At 42.4% G+C, this 21,102-nt stretch overlaps 2 protein-coding genes across 3 annotated transcripts in view; one reads left to right on the top strand and one right to left on the bottom strand.

The window, feature by feature from the left end:
* The window catches only part of LOC110530016 (KN motif and ankyrin repeat domain-containing protein 4), a 48,032-nt gene that overhangs the window by 2,078 nt on the left and 24,852 nt on the right, over positions 1 to 21,102 (top strand). Inside the window, exon 1 of one of the 2 annotated variants that reach the window (XM_021612772.3) lies at positions 16,996 to 17,463. The exons of the other annotated variant lie outside the window; for it this stretch is intronic. The gene's annotated coding sequence lies outside the window, so the exon portion shown is untranslated. Of the gene's footprint in view, positions 1 to 16,995; positions 17,464 to 21,102 lie in introns of those variants that run through there. 2 annotated transcript variants of the gene reach the window in all.
* On the bottom strand, positions 400 to 3,873 carry LOC110530020 (angiopoietin-related protein 3). The gene is made up of 7 exons (XM_021612777.3): positions 3,100 to 3,873; positions 2,637 to 2,747; positions 2,394 to 2,517; positions 2,111 to 2,224; positions 1,934 to 2,029; positions 1,496 to 1,768; positions 400 to 1,285 (listed from the first exon to the last, which is right to left on the bottom strand). The coding sequence occupies exons 1-7, from the start codon at positions 3,613 to 3,615 to the stop codon at positions 1,083 to 1,085; spliced, it is 1,437 nt and encodes a 478-aa protein (XP_021468452.2). The 5' UTR covers positions 3,616 to 3,873; the 3' UTR covers positions 400 to 1,082.

Genomic DNA, 21,102 nt, shown 5'->3' with positions numbered 1-21,102 from the left:
CGAGCCACTCCTGGCACTTTGTGTCATTGCGAAACAAGACACGAAGTACAAGGAGAGGAGTGTTAGCTAAATAGACTGGTACCCAGGCTAAACTTATTCTGCCAATCATGACACTCCCATCCCTCCCATAACCTCTGATAAGTCCATTCAAGTCCATTCCATTGAGTAGTAATACTACACTGTGTAAAGGCTTGAATAGAGAGGGGTTTTAGGGTACAGTATATTTACAGGTATAGCTACTAACGGCTATAGATAGACGTGGACATAGATAGGCATATAGACATTCCAATCTTTCAACTGGATAGCCATGTTTCTGCTGATTAGCTAATTAGAAATCAAATGATTTGTGCCAGTCTTTCGGCATAGTCGAAATACCGTATTCAGAACCACACCCAGAAGTGTCATAAATATGATTTATTTTCCAGAACTGTAAAAATGTGACAAGTAACAAAAATACAGTATTTACAGTACAGATGTGCTGAGAGTCAATGTGACTAAGATCCTGGTGATAACTGCTGTCATTAAGGTGGATGCCTGTGTGCTGTCCATCCAATTCCTCTAAACTTCATACCTGGTTATATTCAAACTTAAGATCTGCACGTTTAACACAAATTTGACATGAAAGAATTATGTACGTTTTGCATATTTACGAGGTTTGTGCGCAGATCACAGGTATGAATACCGCCCACCATTAATTCATAGTTTCCAATGCTTAAACAAGAACTCTATAGGATTCCACAAATGCATGTAACAATAGGAGGATGTTATCAATCAATTTAGCCCAAAAATTAGAACGCTAAACGGAGTATAAAAATGTTTGACAATTCATTTGGTTCCTTGTGTCCCAAAGCCTTTAATGCTGAAGAGGAGAAGCAAGTTCTTTTTAGATTAGCTATAAGATAAACAGTGGCTTAGAGTCTATTTAATCTACGTGGTCCCACTGTGCAGTCGACAGAAGAGACCTGACTAAACTGGCCTCCTAAATCTCCTTAAGGCCTTGTTGTCAGGGACTGTCAGTCACATGTATCTTTGCCAAAGCTTGGTCAATGTCTTATTTCTGTCCATACGTCTTGTGTTTGTTCTCAGAGGAAGTTGCCTGTTTCTGAGGTGGCTGTAGTGGTGGGGGTGGAGCGAATGGAGATCTGGGTGGATCGGAGGTAGTAGGAGGCCCCTCTGGTGGGCTTCCAGTGGATTCCCCTCCTACACTCTGAACGTCCCTTGGATCTCACGTGGATGTATCTCCCGTTCAGATTGGTGTCTCCACAAGCGTTGAACCACCAGCCACCTGCGAAAGCCCAGAGGATTAGTTCAACTTGATGCTGGTGTGAAAAACAGCAAACCCCATTCAAACTAATGTTCCATCAAACCATATTCTTCATAAATTAGATGAAAATCTTTCAAGAAATAATTTAATTCAGAACAAACCCTGTACTTGAGCCTCACGATAAACCATGCATCCATAAAATGTTGTCCTCCCCAGTCCCCACTACTGTACCTGTGTAGGTGTAAGCGCAGTGTGAGTCTTCAAGGTTGTCATTGTCCCGGTCCTTAGTGGAGAACTTCATACCGGTATGGTTGCTCATTGCATCAGGCAGATTTCCGGATGCCTGTGAGAGGTGGATAGTATAGTGGGCCTCTGGTCCATCCAGAGAGAAGTTGTATTCGATGAAGCGTTTGCCCTGTTTCCAGTCCTCCAGTTGGATGTTCAGGAAAGAGTCACCTTGACTAGCCAGGGAGTGGACCTTCTTCAGACCCAGCCAGAACTCCCCTGGTAACACAGACAAATCAACAAGGCTCAGTGCTGTACACACACACACACACAGGCACATGAGGTGATGACAGCATCAGTGCTTTAATAAAAGCATTGAGTACTCTGGCCTGGTGCACTGGTCATGAGAAAATACACGTTGCACCTCACAACTCGATCACTCACCTTGAAAGTCTCCAAATCCGTTTTCAAACTTCTCCCAATTCTGATCGAAATTCACGGACCCATCCTTCCTTCTCTGGATTATAGTAGCCCCTCCATCTGCAGAAAGGAAATAGGAAATACCTCATCAATAAATATACATTAGTACACAGCATCGGCACTACTCGTTGTCTGTCTTACCTTGATCCATGTCACAGTAGGCCATGAAGGGCTCGGATTGGTTAGGCTTGATGGTGTACATTCCACTGGCTCTCTCGCCCCTGGTAAATAGCTCACAGCAGTCTGATGGGAGATCTGTAGCACACAACCACACTCACAGTCAATCAGCAGCACTGAGAGGTGATGGATCAATCCCTCAAACATTGTGTTTTGTAGGGCCCCTAAAAACGGTAACTGTTGCCAAAGAATGAGCTAAAGGGAATACAAATCAACAAATGATCATGACTCTTTTAAGCCACCTTACCTGTCATGTCGAAGCTGCCATTTGCAGAGGTGTTGGTCAGATACCCAGTGAGGTCCGGCGTGACAGACTGGAAGTTGTCAGATGGTTTCTCAATGGTCTCTTGCATGGAAGGGTTATAGGGGAGCTAAAAATGTGAAGGAATAATGTTATAATGCTATAAAAATGTAGTCAATTGCCTGCTGTCATGATTGGAAGACTGTAAGGCTCAAGCTACATCATTTGTTGCACTATAGCAGCAACTACCTTCTCCTCCAGAGTCTTGATCTTGCTCCTCTGCTGAACAAGCTGGTCGCTCTGCTCTCTCACAGCCTTCAGCAGCTCAGCAATGCTTCTCTCCTGGGTGTGGATCACATCCTGAGGGACACATGATGGGACAGGGTAATTTCTCCAGACATATTTATCATTGGGTACAATATGTCTATCTGGGAGTATTGTGCTGTTACACTTCAAGAAAAATGGAGTAGGCTAATCGCTACTGTGTGTAAAAGAACCAAAGGCGACTTTAGTTCATTTACCTTCTTGAGGTTTGTTGAAGTGTCTGAAAATCATGTAAAAATTCCCCGTAAACTTTACCTTGGTTTCTTACCATACCAATATTCTACATGGATATTTTGTGAGTTTTTTGAGAATGTTAATCAGCTTTAACCCCATGCTCAATTCAAAACAGCATTTCCCCATGGGTTAAGGTCAGTTTGGGGTGACTCACCTTCAGTGTGCTGATCTCAGCCAGCTGCTCGGCGGGCACCAGGCCCTGAGACAGGCCGCTCAATTTCTCCTCCAGCCCGCCCACCTTGCTTTGAAGCTGGCTACGCTCCTGCAGTATGCTCTCCACCTTGGAGTTGATCTCCAGCGATAGGCTCTTGATCTCCTCGTTGTTGGCCTTGAGTACTACCGTAGTCTTCTTCAACTCCTCCTCTTCCTCCTTGATCTCGCTAGCCAGCACAGAGAGCTGGTTGAAGGAGTGGTCGAATATGTTGAGTTTCTGGAAGATGTCATTGATCTGGCCCTTGGTCTTGTGGACGAAGTCCCTGAGGCTGTGGCCAAGCTGGAGGAGACCATTGGCCAGGAGACGCACGTCGTCCAGAGCGGCGAAGCGGGAGCGGGCCTCGACGGCGGGAACCTGAAGGAGGGGAGGGTCTTCGGACATGGGCTCCTCCTTGGTGCATAGGACCATTGTCCAAGAAGCCACAAGTACAAACATAAAGGTTAGCGTTAGCTTCATGATGTTGGTTGTTTCTGTCTTTAGACCGTCTTGTGTTGTTGGTAGAGCTGGCCAGCCGGCCACTTGAGTCCCCTCTTCCCTTGAAAAGACGCCACAGGACACAGTACTGGGAAACTATATAGGCTGCCTTGGATGAGGTAGATTATTAACTGCCTTAGTCTCAACTGAATTTGCTTCTGCAAATATGGCTGCAGCATCCACGAGTCCAGTTTACAAAAGAGCTTAACCCTTTGATTATAGGCTTTGTTTGAAATGACTTGAGTCAGTTATTTCAGTTATGTCAGTTCTATTCTGAAATTCCAAACAAAAGAACTGAGTGGGCAGCTGTGTGTGATGCAATCAATTGGAATGTTCAGTTCAAAACACATTGGTGTGCCAGCCTGGTACCAGCAGCCACCAACAAATGGCTATTCCAAAATGTCCACTTCAGTATCCCAGTCGGTGAATCATCATGGATGCCCAAATAAATTGTTGTTGGTTCTCAATGGTGGGGCCAAAGTCCCAAAATATATTTGCACTTGGAACAGTGTGCACTATTATCAACAACATCTGTGCATAACATGTTATATCTGATTTGAGTTTATTTTCTTCCTTTGTATAGACATTCATATCATTCACGTTTAGAGAGTCGCAGGTAATGAAGGGTCTGTTTGTCTCTCTCAGTGAAAGAGGTCCTAATGAGACTGGGTTGTAAACTTCTGATGACCCAGTTTACACATTATATTGATTGTGTAACATGTCCTACAGGTGTAGGACCTTAATTGTATCACTATTTTGTTGCTGAGAAATGTCCTGCGCCACAGGAAATGCAGATGAGCTTCAAGATGTACATAAATTCAATGACAACCCACACTAAAACAGTTATATTAACATTGCTGCACTTTTCATGTATCCTCATTTTGACCAGCTAATAGCCTAACCACAGATCAAGAAACTTTATTGACAAAATGTTAAAATCCTGTTGCTGCCAGATCATTTTGCTACGACAATACAGGTGTAATTAAGATCCTACATTGTCCTATAGTTTTGCAATATTTTCTTTAAGCAATTTTTTTTACCCGAGAAAAGGTCAATGATGTATAACTAAGGTTGGAAATGTAAGCAGTGTAAATATTTTAATGGCAACCCTCTGCAATGACTGAGAATGTACGGTCAACATTTCACTCTGAGATCACCGTGACATATTTTTGGTGCGTCTGATTAAATCCCCATGGGAGCATATCAGAGTTGCGGACATTCCTTTTCTACTTGTGCATCTATCCTACAAAATCGGGTAATCATTCCTACTGATACAGCTGATACTGCTACATGTATAGTAGTGGTGATATCCCAGCTAGCACACAACGTTCTGAGAACCATATATTTCTTAGAGCTTGACTAATTCCATGGATAGAGAACATAATATCATAGCTTCTAATCTCACTGATGCCATGCCACAATAAAAAAGATATGTGTTTGCATGATTACTGCCTAAGCACATTCTTTCCATGTGTCCTATCTGTGCTTGAAACATCTCAGTGTAAGGTTTATGGAAGTTATTCAAAACCCTCAAAATAATCTACAATTTACATTCTCAGAACGTTAATAAAACCTCTCAGGAAAACGTTTAAGGAACCAGATAAAAACATTCTCAGAACCTCCCTGCAACCTAAAAAATAAATGTTCCAAGAACAGGTGTAATTTTCACTTCTGTTCTCAGAACAATTAAAAAACTTAACTTTCCGGTAATTAAACATATGGCTTCTGTTCCCACAACCAATGTGAAACCAAAAACAAACGTTCCCACAACTTCCAAAGATCCAAATGTGCTAGCTGGGTAGTGTGTGACTTTCTTTATTTTTATACAGTTTATTCTTCCTTAGTCAGCACCTCCACAAACATTTTTGGGTGTGTGTCAGATCATGCTTTTTAATAGTCTATGTAAGAACCCCCCAAAAATGAAGTGCTATGCAAAATGGATGTCCTACGTAGTTGCACCGCAAAAATAACAGGACAGGCATTAAAAGTAATGGTTGCCTTGGTTGTCAACAGTCTTTTGGTTGTTGTCGTCTTTTGACTGTGGAACCAAAGGAATACAAAAAATACAAAAAGGCAACGAGTATGATGCTGTGAACTATTTACAAAAATAAACAGTATACAAGTAGGACTAGATGACCATATTATATTACTGCAACGCATTTCGACCAAACAGGTCTTACTCATCTGACCAACCAAAGGATACTCAAAAATGATCATAGTGACGCAGAAACCTAAGGTAGAAACGGCTGAGTGGAGTTCCCACATTCGTGTTTTAGCGGCAAAGGAAGCTAGATTGAATTAGCTGTATCCCTGAAAACCACATGCTTCCAGTTGTTGGCAGCTCCGCTAAGGGTGGTGATGCAGGAGCAGCTACTCTCCCCAATCAGGGTGGAATTTTGCCAAAATTTGTAAAGCGTCGCAACTATACAGTGTAGCCATTTTGCATAGCTAATTGTGGTCTTGCATTCTGTAAACACTCAATTAGGCTTCAAAATTGTCTCGGTGAGGAAAACCTGATTTTACCAATTGATCTTTAAACTCTAATATGTATTTGATGTTTAATAGATTTCCATCCAAATTGGAAAAATAGCTTTTTAGATAAACTATTTCTCAAGCAAGAATTTTGCTATGACTGTTTGGGAGTGGTCTAAATGGGGAGGGGGAAACTGAAAACTAGCTGTTATTGGCAGAGAGGTTTTGAACTCCCTTTGTTATTGGTCTATTAATCAATTTACCGTATGGTGATGTCACCATTGAAAGCCGGATCTCCCGTCCATGCAAACCTGCTGATTAGAAAGTCTTGCGTAGACTGTATTATCAACCTGCAACTATTAGGAAATAACACTGATCACATTTACAGTGTTATTCACAAGTTTACAGTGTTAGTTTCATCAGAATTTTGACTGCACTGGGCCTAAAGATTCAGTAAGTTTGACAGTTGATAACTAGTTGTTTTCCTTTAACTGTATGTGGCCAGGAAATTGGCACGCTATATGAGTGTACAGGGGAATTTTATACAGAGACAGGTGAATATTACATGTATTTGATCCTTGACATATAAACTCAGCAAAAAAAGAAACGTCCGCTCACTGTCAACTGAGTTTATTTTCAGCAAACTTAACATAAATAACGTAAATATTTGCATGAACATATCAAGATTCAACAACAGACATATAAACTTAACAAGTTCCACAGACATGTGACTAACAGAAATTGAATAATGTATCCCTGAACAAAGGGGGGGGGGCAAAATGAAAAGTAACAGTCAGTATCTGGTGTGGCCACCAGCTGCATTAAATAGTGCAGTGCATCTCTTCTTCATGGACTGCACCAGATTTGACAGTTCCTGCTGTGAGATGTTACCCCACTCTTCCACCAAGGCACCTGCAAGTTCCCGGACATTTCTGGGGGGGGAATGGCCCTAGCCCTCAGCCTCCGATCAAACAGGTCCCAGATGTGCTCAATGGGATTGAGATCCGGGCTCTTCGCTGGCCATGGCAGAATACTGACATTCCTGTCTTGCAGGAAATCATGCACAGAACGAGCAGTATGGTTGGTGGCATTGTCATGCTGGAGGGTCATGTCAGGATGAGCCTGCAGGAAGGCTACCACATGAGGAAGGAGGATGTCTTCCCTCTAACGCACAGCATTAAGATTGCCTGCAATGACAACAAGCTCAGTCCGATGATGCTGTGACACACCGCCCCAGACCATGACGGACCCTCCACCTCCAAATTGATCCCATCCAGAGTACAGGTCTCGGTGTAATGCTCATTCCTTCGACGATAAATGTGAATCTGACCATCACCCCTTGTGAGACAAAACTGTGACTCGTCAGTGAAGAGCACTTTTTGCCAGTCCTGTCTGGTCCAGACACTGTGGGTTTGTGCCCATAGGCGACGTTGTTGCCGGTGATGTCTGGTGAGGACCTGCCTTACAACAGGCTTACAAGCCCTCAATCCAGCCTCTCAGCCTATTGCGAAATGTCTGAGCACTGATCGAGGGATTGTGCGTTCCTGGTGTAACTCGGGCAGTTGTTGTTGCCATCCTGTACCTGTCCCGCAGGTGTGATGCTTGGATGTACCAATCCTTTGCGGGTGTTGTCTGCCACTGCGAGGATGATCAGCTGTCCATCCTGTCTCCATGTAGCGCTGTCTTAGGCGTCTCACAGTACAGGCATTGCAAGTTATTGCCCTGGCCACATTTGCCGTCCTCATGCCTCCTTGCAGCATGCCTAAGGCACGTTCACGCAGATGAGCAGGGACCCTGGGCATCATTCTTTTGGTGTTTTTCAGAGTCAGTAGAAAGGCCTCTTTAGTGTCCTACGTTTTCATAACTGTGACCTTAATTGCCTACTGTCTGTAAGCTGTTAGTGCCTTAACGACCTTTCCACAGGTGCATGTTCATTAATTGTTTATGGTTCATTGAACAAGCATGGGAAACAGTGTTTAAACCCTTTACAATGAAGATCTGTGAAGTTATTTGATTTTTACGAATTATCTTTGAAAGACAGTTTCTTTTTTTGTTGAGTTTACTTACAGCACTTTATATGTACAGTTGAAGTCAGAAGTTTACATACACTCAAGTTGGAGTCATTAAAACTCGTTTTTCAACCACTCTACAAATTTCTTGTAAACAAACTATAGTTTTGGCAAGTTGGTTAGGACATCTACTTTGTATATGACACAAGTAATTTTTCCAACAATTGTTTACAGACAGATTATTTCACTTATAATTCCCTGTATCACAATTCCAGTGGGTAAGAAGCTTACATACACTAAGTTGACTGTGACTTTAAACAGATTGGAAAATTCTAGTAGTCATGGCTTTAGAAGCTTCTGTTAGGGTAATTGACATAATTTGAGTCAATTGGAGGTGTACCTGTGGATGTATTTCAAGGCCTACCTTCAAACTCAGTGCCTCTTGGCTTGGCATCATGGGGTAATCAAAAGAAATCTGCCAAGACCTCAAAAAAATAATTGTAAACCTCCACAAGTCTGGTTCATCCTTGGGAGCAATTTCCAAATGCCTGAAAGTACCACGTTCATCTGTACAAACAATAGTACACTTGTATAAACACCATGAGACCATGTAGCCGTCATACCGCTCCGGAAGGAGACACATTCTGTCTCCTAGAGATGCACGTACTTTGGTGTGAAAAGTGCAAATCAATCCCAGAACAACAGCCAAGGACATTGTGAAGATTGCTGGAGGAAACAGGCACAAACGTATCTTTATCCACAGTAAAATTTGTCCTATATCGACATAACCTGAAAGGCCCTTCAGCAAGGAAGAAGCCACTGCTCCAAAACCGCCATAAAAAAGCCAGACTACGGTCTGCAACAACACATGGGACAAAGATCGTACTTTTTAGAGACATGTGTGCTCTGGTCTGATGAAACAAAAATAGAACTGTTTGGCCATAATGACCATCGTTATGTTTGGAGGAAAAAGGAGAAGGCTTGCAAGCTGAAGAACACCATCCTAAACGTGAAGCACGGGGGTGGCAACATCATGTTGTGGGGTACTTTGCTGCAGGAGGGACTGGTGCACTTCACAAAATAGATGGCATCATGAGGTAGGAAAATTATTTGGATATATTGAGGCAACATCTCAAGACATCAGTCAGGAAGTTAAAGCTCGCAAATGGGTCTTCCAAATGGACAATGACTCCAAGCATATTCCAAAGTTGTGGTAAAATTACTTAAAGACAACGAAGTCAAGGTACTGGAGTGGCCATCACAAAGCCCTGACCTCAATCCTATATAAAATTTGGAGGGCAGAACTGAAAAAGTGTGTGCAAGCAAGGAGGCCTACAAACCTGACTCAGTTACACCAGCTCTGTCAGGAGGAATGGGCCAAAATTCACCCAACTTATTGTGGGAAGCTTGTGGAAGGCTACCCGAAACGTTTGACCAAAGTTAAACAATTTTAAGGCAATGCTACCAAATACTAATTGAGTGTATGTAAACTTCTGACCCACTGGGAATGTGATGAAATAAATAAAAGCTGAAATAAATAATTCTCTCTACTATTATTCTGACATTTCACGTTCTTAAAATAAAGTGGTGATCCTAACTTACCTAAGACAGGGAATTTTTGTCAGGGAATAAATGTCAGGAATTGTGAAGAACTGAGTTTAAATGTATTTGGCTAAGGTGTATGTAAACTTCCGACTTCAACTGTAATTCCTAAAATGCTTCCAGTCTCAGTGTGCCTAAGTAACCACAAGGCCACAGATTTGGTCACATACAGTACATATACATAATACTTTTGTGGGTGTGGATTCTAGTAAAGAAGTTGTGATTGGTCCTTCTTGTTGAAAAGGCCAGCTGTGTTTAAGGGTCTGTGAACTTCCGATCAAGGGGAGGCACCCACATCATAGAGGACTATACCAACACAGTCAATATGTAACAGATAACCACAGTGGCCTACAGTAGCATAGAGTTACATAATGCACATCAAATTAGGAGTCTGCTGGGACTGTCAAACCCAATGGTACCTACCTATTGATTGTGTATCACTTCCAATAGAATTTCTATTTTCAGTTTTCTATTTTCACACTATGCTATTGATACTGACTAAATGTGGGTTGAAAAGTTACCCACAAATATCATCACAGTAACGCTTTAATCTAAAGCCTCAATTGTAAAGGCTCATATAGTAGATGCTTAAAATACGTTATAGAGCATTATACAGTGCCTTGCGAAAGTATTCGGCCCCCTTGAACTTTGCGACCCTTTGCCACATTTCAGGCTTCAAACATAAAGATATAAAACTGTATTTTTTTGTGAAGAATCAACAACAAGTGGGACACAATCATGAAGTGGAACGACATTTATTGGATATTTCTAACTTTTTTAACAAATCAAAAACTGAGAAATTGGGTGTGCAAAATTATTCAGCCCCTTTACTTTCAGTGCAGCAAACTCTCCCCAGAAGTTCAGTGAGGATCTCTGAATGATCCAATGTTGACCTAAATGACTAATGATGATAAATACAATCCACCTGTGTGTAATCAAGTCTCTGTATAAATGCACCTGCACTGTGATAGTCTCAGAGGTCCGTCAAAAGCGCAGAGAGCATCATGAAGAACAAGGAACACACCAGGCAGGTCCGAGATACTGTTGTGAAGAAGTTTAAAGCCGGATTTGGATACAAAAAGATCTCCCAAGCTTTAAACATCCCAAGGAGCAGTGTGCAAGCGATAATATTGAAATGGAAGGAGTATCAGACCACTGCAAATCTACCAAGATCTGGCCGTCCCTCTAAACTTTCAGCTCATACAAGGAGAAGACTGATCAGAGATGCAGCCAAGAGGCCCATGATCACTCTGGATGAACTGCAGAGATCTACAGCTGAGGTGGGAGACTCTGTCCATAGGACAACAATCAGTCGTATATTGCACAAATCTGGCCTTTATGGAAGAGTGGCAAGAAGAAAGCCATTTCTTAAAGATATCCATAAAAAGTGTCTTTTAAAGTTTGCCACAAGCCACCTGGGAGACACACCAAACATGTGGAAGAAGGTGCTCTGGTCAGATGAAACCAAAATTGAACTTTTTGGCAACAATGCAAAACGTTATGTTTGGCGTAAAAGCAACACAGCTGAACACACCATCCCCACTGTCAAACATGGTGGTGGCAGCATCATGGTTTGGGCCTGCTTTTCTTCAGCAGGGACAGGGAAGATGGTTAAAATTGATGGGAAGATGGATGGAGCCAAATACAGGACCATTCTGGAAGAAAACCTGATGGAGTCTGCAAAAGACCTGAGACTGGGACGGAGATTTGTCTTCCAACAAGACAATGATCCAAAACATAAAGCAAAATCTACAATGGAATGGTTAAAAAATAAACATATCCAGGTGTTAGAATGGCCAAGTCAAAGTCCGGACCTGAATCCAATCGAGAATCTGTGGAAAGAACTGAAAACTGCTGTTCACAAATGCTCTCCATCCAACCTCACTGAGCTCGAGCTGTTTTGCAAGGAGGAATGGGAAAACATTTCAGTCTCTCGATGTGCAAAACTGATAGAGACATACCCCAAGCGACTTACAGCTGTAATCGCAGCAAAAGGTGGCGCTACAAAGTATTAACTTAAGGGGGCTGAATAATTTTGCACGCCCAATTTTTGAGTTTTTGATTTGTTAAAAAAGTTTGAAATATCCAATAAATGTCGTTCCACTTCATGATTGTGTCCCACTTGTTGTTGATTCTTCACAAAAAAGTACAGTTTTATATCTTTATGTTTGAAGCCTGAAATGTGGCAAAAGGTCGCAAAGTTCAAGGGGCCGAATACTTTCGCAAGGCACTGTATCTGCAGGTGTTAGGTAAAGTGTTACCAGTATCACATGTAAACCTTGTAAAAGCAACAATCTCCCCGATTGAACATCTTCTACACCGGCTATTCCCAAACTGGGGTACACGCTTATGCTGTCGGGGGGTACACCAAATAACAGTCCATTTAGTTTTTCCAACGGGGCTATGCATTTGGGTGAGGTGTTTTTCTCGCCTGAGTAGCCTTGTTTCACTGCCAAAAATAAAATGAAACCATCTACAGTAGTGTTCAGCGAAATAACAACACAATGTCGAATGCAGGTAGCCTAGTCAAATCATTTACATCAAATCACATTAACCGTTACTCTCTCACGGGAATTCTACTAACGGTCCGTATGTAGCCAAACGTAGCTGCTGCTCATTCTGATTGCTCAAAAACTGATAAATGGTTAAAGAAAAGTAAGGCCCGTGTCCATAGAGACACATACCTGCTCTACTGGTAGTACTGCTACTGCCAGCAGTACTACACCTGTCAATGTTGTTCTGCTTCCACGAGCACATCCAATGCTAGCATCAGTAATTCTACATTTGTTGTTAGCCCACCTATCATGGACACTGACAGTTGTGAATCTGATGCAGCGGAAGAGCTACTGCCCCCTTACCCGGGAAAGCACCGAACAACAGACAGGGACGTTGGACCATCGAAGAGGCTCAAATATGATGAGAACTACATTGATTTGGGGTTCACTTATATTGGGAGTAGTGCCTTTCCTCATCCACAGTGTGTTATATGTGCAAAAGTACTATCTCACAACTCGAAGAAACCTTCACTCTTGTGCAGACATTTAGAAACGAAACATGCCAATTTGAAAAATAAGCGACAGAAGTTTTTTGAGTGAGAATTAAGACGACTTTCGAATAGTAAGACATGTATAAAAGCAACAGATACCATTAATTAGAAGGGGCTAGAAGCGTCTTATGTGGTGAGATACTGAGTGGCTAGGACAGGCAAACCCCATACTATTGTGGAGGACTTAATTCTTCCTGCTGCCGCGGATATGGCTGGGACAATTCTGGGGGAAAAGGCCCAAAAAACTATACAGACAATGTCTTCATTAAACAACACTGTTTCAAGAGGCATCAGTGACATGGCAGGAGATGTTTTGCAACAATTACTGCTTCGCATACAAGCTAGTGAATTCTATGCGTTACAGCTGGATAAGTCAACAGATGTGGCGGGCCTGGCACAGCTCCTGGTATATGTCCGTTACATTTATGGGGGGTCAATTAACCTCTTAGTGATCCCTTCACACGCCAATCCGGTTAAGTGGGATAGATTTGACAACATCCAGTGAAATTGCAGAGCGCCAAATAAGGAAGACACCCTCTTCTGCAAACCACTGGAAACCAGGACAACAGGTGAGGATATTTTTAAAGTACTGGACAGCTTTGTGACACCACATGGACTTTGGTGATCAAGATCTGTTGGTATCTGTACTGATGGCACAAAAGCCATGACAGGGAGACATAGTGGAGTGGTAACGCGCGTGCAAGCAGTTGCTCCTGACGCCACTTGGGTACACTGCAGCATCCCCCGAGAGGATCTTGCTGTCAGAAGGTGGGTGTAGCTGGTATATGAAGTCAGGCGCAGGAGAGCAGAATGAGTGAGCAACGCACTTTACTCAAAATAAAGGCACAAGGTAAACATACACTTGACCAACAATAAACGGTAATCAATTACGCACGGGTCTAAACAGCACCCATCGAAAACCAGCCAAAACGTACCGAATGAACACATAAACAATCTTGCACAAAAACACGGGGGAAACAGAGGGTTAAATACATGAACATGTAATTGGGGAACGAAACCAGCTGTGTAGAAAACAAAGACAAAACAAATGGAAAATGAAAGGTGGATCGGCGATGGCTAGAAGACCGGTGACGTCGACCGGTGACGTCGACCGCGTACGGTGCCCGAACAAGGAGAAAGTCTTCGGCGGAAGTCGTGACACTTGCTGCCATGGAAATGCCTGACAGCTTGAAAGACGTTTTGGACACTACAGTGAAAATGGTTAACGTTGTTGAAGCAAGGCCCCTGAACTCTCGTGTATTTTCTGCAATATGCTTTTACAACATACGCTGGTTATCAAGGGGCAAAGAATTGAAAAAAAAATTTAAATTGAGAGACGAGATGAAAGTTTTCTTTACTGACCATAATTTTCACTTGTCTGACCGCTTGCATGATGACACGTTTTTCATACAACTGGCCTATCTGGGTGATGTTTTTTCTTGCTTGAATGATCTGAATCTATGATTACAGGGATTCTCCGTAACTATATTCAAAGTGCGGGACAAAATTAAGGCTATGATTAAATTGGAGCTCTTCTCTGTCTGCATTAATAAGGACAACACACAGGCCTTTCCATCATTGTATGATTTGTTTTGTGTGCAAATTAACTCAAGCTTATGGGGAAAATGTCAAATGTGATATAGTGAAGCACCTGAGTGACCTGGGTGCGCAATTGCAACAATTTAATCAGAAGCCACTGCTAGATTTCTGGATTGGGCTGCGCTCAGAGTATCTTGCCTTGGCTGTTAAGACACTGATGCCCTTTGCAACCACGTACCTATGTGAGAGTGGATTCTCAGACCTCACTAGCATGAAAACTAAATAAAGGCACAGACTGTGTGTGGAAATGATTTGCCCCACTTCCCAAGACTCTCTCCAATACAACATTGCAGAGTTTATGTGCATCCTTTCAAGCATACCCTTCTCATTAACCTGTGGTGAGTTATTCACAATTTGTGATGACCAACTAAGGTTTAATATGTAAGATGGCTAAATAAAGAGCAACATGATTTATGATTATTATGTTATTATTTGTGCCCTGGTTCTATAAGAGCTCTTTGTCACTTCCCACGAGCCGGGTTGTGACAAAAACTCACACTCATTCTTATGTTTAATTCATGTAGGCTTACAATGATGGCAAAAAAAAACAAACATTTGAGAGTGCGCTGACCCTGGTGCTAGAGGGGGTACGCAGCTGGAGGTTGAATGTTTGAAAGGGTCCTGGACTATAAAACGTTTGGGAACCACACCAATATCCCAAACCCTGGGATATTGTTTATATAGATATATATATATTTTTAAACTACTAACCTTAGTTACAACTTTATGTGATGATTACCTTTCATCACTAGAGGGCATTCTTGGCAAATGAACAAGATAGGCAAAAGGGGAAAGTTTACATTGAAAATGCATGTACAGTAGACAGAACAAGGATTTGTACAGGTAAAAACAAAACCTCTACATAATTTGCTGTCTTGGTACAAATCAAAAGATAATGATCTTCAACTAGCCTACATTAGCACTTAAAAGGGATAGTTCACCCAAATGACAAAATGACATATTTCCATGTTTCCTTACCTTGTAAGCAGCCTATGGACTAGCTATGACAGCAGTCCATGCTTTGGTTTTGTTTACCTGGCCACTGTTTCAAATGGTAACGTTTTAGCATTTCTGGCACAAATCCAATGCAAGTCATTGGTACTTACATTGAGTATACCAAACATCAGGGACACCTTCCTAATATTGAGTTGCACCCCCTTCGTCAGAGTATGGACTCTTACATACAAGGTGTCGAAAACGTTCCACAGAGATGCTGGCCCATGTTGACTCCAATGCTTCCCACAGTTGTGTCAAGTTGGCTGGATGTCCTTTGGGTGGGAGACGATTCTTGATACATAAGGAAAACTGTTGAGTATGAAAAGCCCATCAGTGTTGCAGTTCTTGACATAAACAGGTGAGCCTGGCACGTACTACCATGCCCCTCACAATGGCACTTAAATGTTTTGTCTTGTTGAATGGGACACACACAATCCATGTCTCAATTATCTCAAGGCTTGACAATACTTATTTAACCTGTCTCCTCCCCTTAATCTACACTGATTTAAGTGTATTTAACAAGGGACAGCAATAAGGGATCCTAGCTTTCACCTTAATTCACCTGGTCAATCTATGCCATGGAAAGAGCAGGTGTTCTTAATGTTTTGTATACTTAATGCATATTAGCATTTTCACACTTCATGTGCAAATCATGTCCAAGTACCTTCCAATTGCAATCCATTTTTAAATACTTTAGGATGTTTTCTTCTCTTTATACTGTAGCTGCCATAACCAACTAAAGCAGCTCTGAGTTTTCTGTTGTGTACACTGCAGTATGTGGTCAGTCAGCAGTGCTTTTGTCCAATAAAATGTTTTTTTTTGCCCTCAGTAAAACCACAATCCCTTTCGGAGTCAGTGGTCTGTGTGTGTAATGGAAAATGAGCCTTTCTTCGCTAATTCCTTTTCCATCCGTGTTATGAACACTGTGAATGTGAAATGCTGTGGTTATGGCTCTGTGGGCATCTCTTTCTGCTTAATGGAATTCTGAATGTTATTTTGAGTAAGTCAATAAGATGTGTTAGTTTGTGCACAGGCTGCAAACTTGTTGAAATATTTCCCTTTTTTTTAGGGGTACATTCTTCCTCTATTGCTGCTTGGATTATATTTATCTTGGCCTAAGAAGATTGCCCCACTTCACAAACACACACACACACACACACACACACACACACACACACACACACACACACACACACACACACACACACACACCTTAATTGCTCTAGCAAACAGTAGCTTGGTGGAAGGATGGGTCATAGGGCTCCTTGGTGGAAGGAGGGGTCGCAGGGCTGGTTTTTGACAATAATGGCCTTACGACAAGGGGACGATTGTAGCATTGTGAAGAGGGGGTAGACAGGATGGTGGTCAAGGGGGGGAAGGGAACTCATGAGGAATAAGAGGTATGTCCTGTGCATTAACCCCTGTGAATTGCCCCCCACATCGCTGCCTCCTTGTTATTTTCTTGATTATAAAGGGCCACATAACAGAGGATAAGTTTGCACAAGTTGCCTGTGTGTATGTGTGTCCATGCATATGAAGTGCCATTTGCTGAGTTAAAAAAGAACTGTGTGTGTGTGTGGTGTGAGTATTTTCATGTATAAAAATGCATTACTTGAGTGAAAAAAGAACTGTGTCTGTGTGTTTTGAGGGAACACTGCACACAGTACCCTCACTGACTACCTAGGGGAGTTTATTTTGAAAACCCACTACCAGCTGCCAGGGTCTGGGGTGAGCTGCTTTGAGTAAGGGGCACCACCTGCATGCTCCTATTGGTCGATATCCTATGACATGGGTGTGGCCGCTCTGTGTGGGCCCCCACCCGCAGTCTCATTGGACAGAGGGAGAAAGTCATGCTCTGAAACCCCTCCCCACTCTGCTCTTTACACACAACAACAAAACTTGTGCTATGAGAGGATTCTAAAGAGGTATTTGCCAAGCAGCCACGGCATCCCACTCTCCCTGATGGTACCTCCTTCTAGGAGAGAGACAGACAGGCAGGGCTGAGATGAGAGAGAAGTGACTGGAGAAGTACTGGAACTCAGACTGGAGTGGATACTCTGACACCCTCACATCAGGTTACAGTGGAGAACACCAAAATTGTTAAAGGTAAGAGAAAAAGTTGCTTTTTCTTCTATTTCTCTGCTAGTTGAATGTGCTGTTATTGACCGTGGGTAGAAGTTGGTCATTCAAATCAGAATGGGTTGTTTTAATTTTAGAACTGAATAGATAGGAAAGTTGTATTTAGTAGTCTGAACCAATCAGGCAAACAGGTTGGATTTGGTGCACTTAATGACCATCTGATAGACATCTGCACTCTTAGAAAAAAGGGGTCTTCTGCTGTCCCCATAAGAAAACCCTTTTTGGTTCCAGGTAGAACCCTTTTTTGGTTTCCAATTAGAACCCTCTGTGGAAATGGTTCTACTGGAACCAAAAGGGTTCTATCTGGAACCAAAAAAGGTTCTTCAAAAGGTTCTGCTATTGGTTCTCCTATTGGGACAGCCAAATAACCCTTTAAGGTTCGAGATAGGGGGAAAAAAAGGTGATAAGAGTGTGACCTCTAAAAATCGATTGTCTATCACACATGCATTACCTCTCAACCCCTCACACACACACATATAAACTCACTCACTCACTCACTCACTCACTCACTCACTCACTCACTCACTCACTCACTGTTTTGGCCCAATTATTTAAAATACAATGCTGTTTTTCCTCCCTGCGTGAAAGCCCCACTGGCAGCTTTTATCCTATGGACTTATGTCCTGCACACAGAGCGGAGATTGAGACCCTGTTGCTGTTGGAGAGACACCAGGACAGAACAAACTGGATGTAGCGATAGAGAGAAAGTGTGTGTGCGTGCATGTGTGTGAGACACAAAGACACAGAAAGAGAGAGAGTTGGGAGGAGAAAAAGAGGGGTTAGGTGGAGGGAGTTGGAGTCATAGAAGTTGGCTTTAGTTTCTAAACCAAGTCCAAATAGAAGACAAGGAATGAGGTTGTGTGCTGGAAAAACCACACAGTCAGCATGTCCATACTGGAGGAAGAAAATATCCCTTTTTTAAAGACCAGAACAGAGAGAGAGGGAGTTAAAGACAGACACATGCTGTACACATACATGTAAATGGTTATTGAGAACTTGAGAAGGGCCCACAGGATGCCGTAGGATATCCAAATCATCCAAGTCACTGCCCCCTCCAGTTGTAGAGTGTGTCCCAAATGGCACTGTATTCCCTATATAGTGTACTACTGTCGGCCAGAGCCATTCTCGAGTCCACAGCACTTTGGGTTTAGGAAAAAGTGCATCACAAATAAACTGCATACACGTCACCACCACAGTTAACGAGAGAGAGAGAATCATCTGATCTTAGCAGAATAATCAGTCCAGGAACAGCTGAAAAAATTGGTAGTCTTCATGTTCATGTTCTACAACATTCTTCACAAAGCTTTTATCAGAGCCCAATTCCCAAGGCTGAAAACTCTGAACTCTTTGTTTAAGTGTAGCAACTGATGTAGCAACGTCAAAGGTAGCCTGGTCCCAGATGTGTTTGTGCTGGCCAATTATGGTCATTGTCACATCGATAGGTGTTGGCAAGACAGCACAAATAGATCTGGGACCAGGCTAACTTCGAGGTGTTCCAGGAACAACAATCCATACAATGTGTGTATGTGCCCATTACATGTCAGTTGTTTGTCCCTCAGCCCAAACTAATATCTGAAATGTGATATTCTGCAGCAGAGGCCTCAATGTTTTAGAACATATCTTCTTGAGGCCTCAATGTTTTAAAACATGTCTTCTTGGTGAGGCTACCGTTTTAAGTGTCATGTGTTCAAATTTAAATTTGTCGTTTTGTAGTCAAGAATGCTGTGGACGGAGATGTCTGGATTGCAAAGTTTATAATGATGTGAGGAGGCTGTGTGAGGAAGAAGGCTGCATTTATCCCCAGGACAGGGCAGTGGTGGGAACAGGAAGAAACAAAGCCCTGAAATTGGCCGCAAAAAGGCGGCCGAAAAAATATTGAGACTTCCTTCTTCTAAGACCTTGATCTAGAAAAGTCCCGAAAATATGAACATAGTGAAAGCTCCAAGTACTCTAACCTGGTCTTAGATCTGCTTGTGCTGCTATGGGCCATAAAACTTGACAAGGTAACAAACAGATCTGGGATCAGGCTAAAAGTACTGAAGTTCATATATTTGAGGTAGCTTACTGTAGGTTACAGTTGGATGGGGCTTATGTGGGGAAAGTTAATATTTTTCCTTTTGTTTCTCCCAAATGGCTTTCCTGTGAGGTAGGCCAGTCGCTCTAAGCAGTGACAATTCAAATTTGTGCCATGGAAATGTGGAGAGGTTTAGGGTAGGACTGTAACCGATTGTGCTATATTCTATCCTCTGTGGTGAGACGGTGGGGAATAAGTGTGTGTGTGTTTGTGTGAGTGAGTGAGTGTGTAGCTGTCTCCCTCTCAAACTGTCTCTCTGTCTGTCTCAAAATTACCATAAACGTACCCACTGATACCCTATTAACATGAATGTAAACCAATCAGGTACTGTGTTTGCACTATGGAGGACAATCTCAAGACAAATAACACAACTCTTATCAATGCCTGCCTGTTTTATCATGATGCCGTTGAGAGATTGAGATGATCATAGCAGCAGCTGCTGTAGTGTTGATGTGACTCAACGCTGGAATGTCTAGCTATATGTAACGGACATGAGTTGGTCATGGTTGCTCATGGTCACGTGATAAGGTAGCCCACCTGCGACTTAAAAATCAGTGTCAAGCCCTTTGCCCTAGAGAGAATTTAATTTTGGTCTAAATGGTCAAGACGTTGGTTTCTCCCGCGGCAGTCCTGGGTTCATATCCTGCCGGTTACATGTACACGACAGTAGAAGTTATGGTTATGTCGGTAGCAATACACCACAGTTAAAGTGTTGTATGTAGCTATGCACCATAGCGTGGACAATTCAGGAGGTGGCGTACCGTTAAGCCAAGAGGCTTGAACCTCTTATCGAGGTTGCTAGGTGTTGGGTTAAAGGGGAATTTCACCCTGGGGGAATCTGGGCTTGTTTTCATCTCACTGATTCGTATTCTGGCCCCTGACCCTCCCCCACAAGGCATTTTTTTTTTAAAGGAGGGCAACACTAATAACACAATCCTTTGGGCAAAACCGAAAGAACTGTCCAGATCGCAATGGCTTCAAGTGATCCCTCTTATCAACATGGAGCACTTTTTTTGATGTACTGTTAGCTACATGGTGACATTCAACCATACATGTTTAAAACGGAATATAGAGAAGAGTATTCAAAACAAAGAGTTGGATAGCTAACGTTTAGCTATAGCTGATGCCAGCACCAAGAGAGCAGATGACAAATACGGTGCCTAGCTAAGTTATTTTTCCTGCAAGTCACCTAGCAAGCTAGCAAAATGTAGTTTATCTACTGAAACCCATACTGTATTGCTGGCTGACATACTACTGTGTTACAGTGGGGAGAATATAAAATTACTTTTCTGTTTGCTAACTTAGCTATGTAGCTAGCTAAACAACTACTAGTAGCCATATCTATGACTAAAAAATAGAAGAGATTTACAATTGGAGATATTTTGTATCTTGATTGTAAAACCTCTTCTCTTTTTAGTTGTAGATATGGCTACTAAACAGCAAGCTACAACATTACAACCAGCCAACTAAACCTAGGTTTACCAGCAAACGTTACCAGGCTGTATCACATCCGGCCGTGATTGGGATTCCTA

Source organism: Oncorhynchus mykiss, chromosome 8 (assembly GCF_057628025.1).
Source record: "Oncorhynchus mykiss isolate SJ-2025 chromosome 8, ASM5762802v1, whole genome shotgun sequence".
In the NCBI taxonomy this organism is placed as follows: Eukaryota; Metazoa; Chordata; class Actinopteri; order Salmoniformes; family Salmonidae; genus Oncorhynchus; species Oncorhynchus mykiss.
This window is presented reverse-complemented; position numbering and strand designations above follow the sequence as displayed.

Excerpts from the sequence above, each read along its gene's own strand:
- LOC110530020 (XM_021612777.3), bottom strand. The coding sequence starts at position 3,615 with ATGAAGCTAACGCTAACCTTTATGTTTGTACTTGTGGCTTCTTGGACA. Across the intron at positions 2,518-2,636 it reads TCAAGACTCTGGAGGAGAAG|CTCCCCTATAACCCTTCCAT; the intron begins GTAGTTGCTGCT and ends TCACATTTTTAG. Across the intron at positions 2,225-2,393 it reads TGGCAGCTTCGACATGACAG|ATCTCCCATCAGACTGCTGT; the intron begins GTAAGGTGGCTT and ends TGTGTGCTACAG.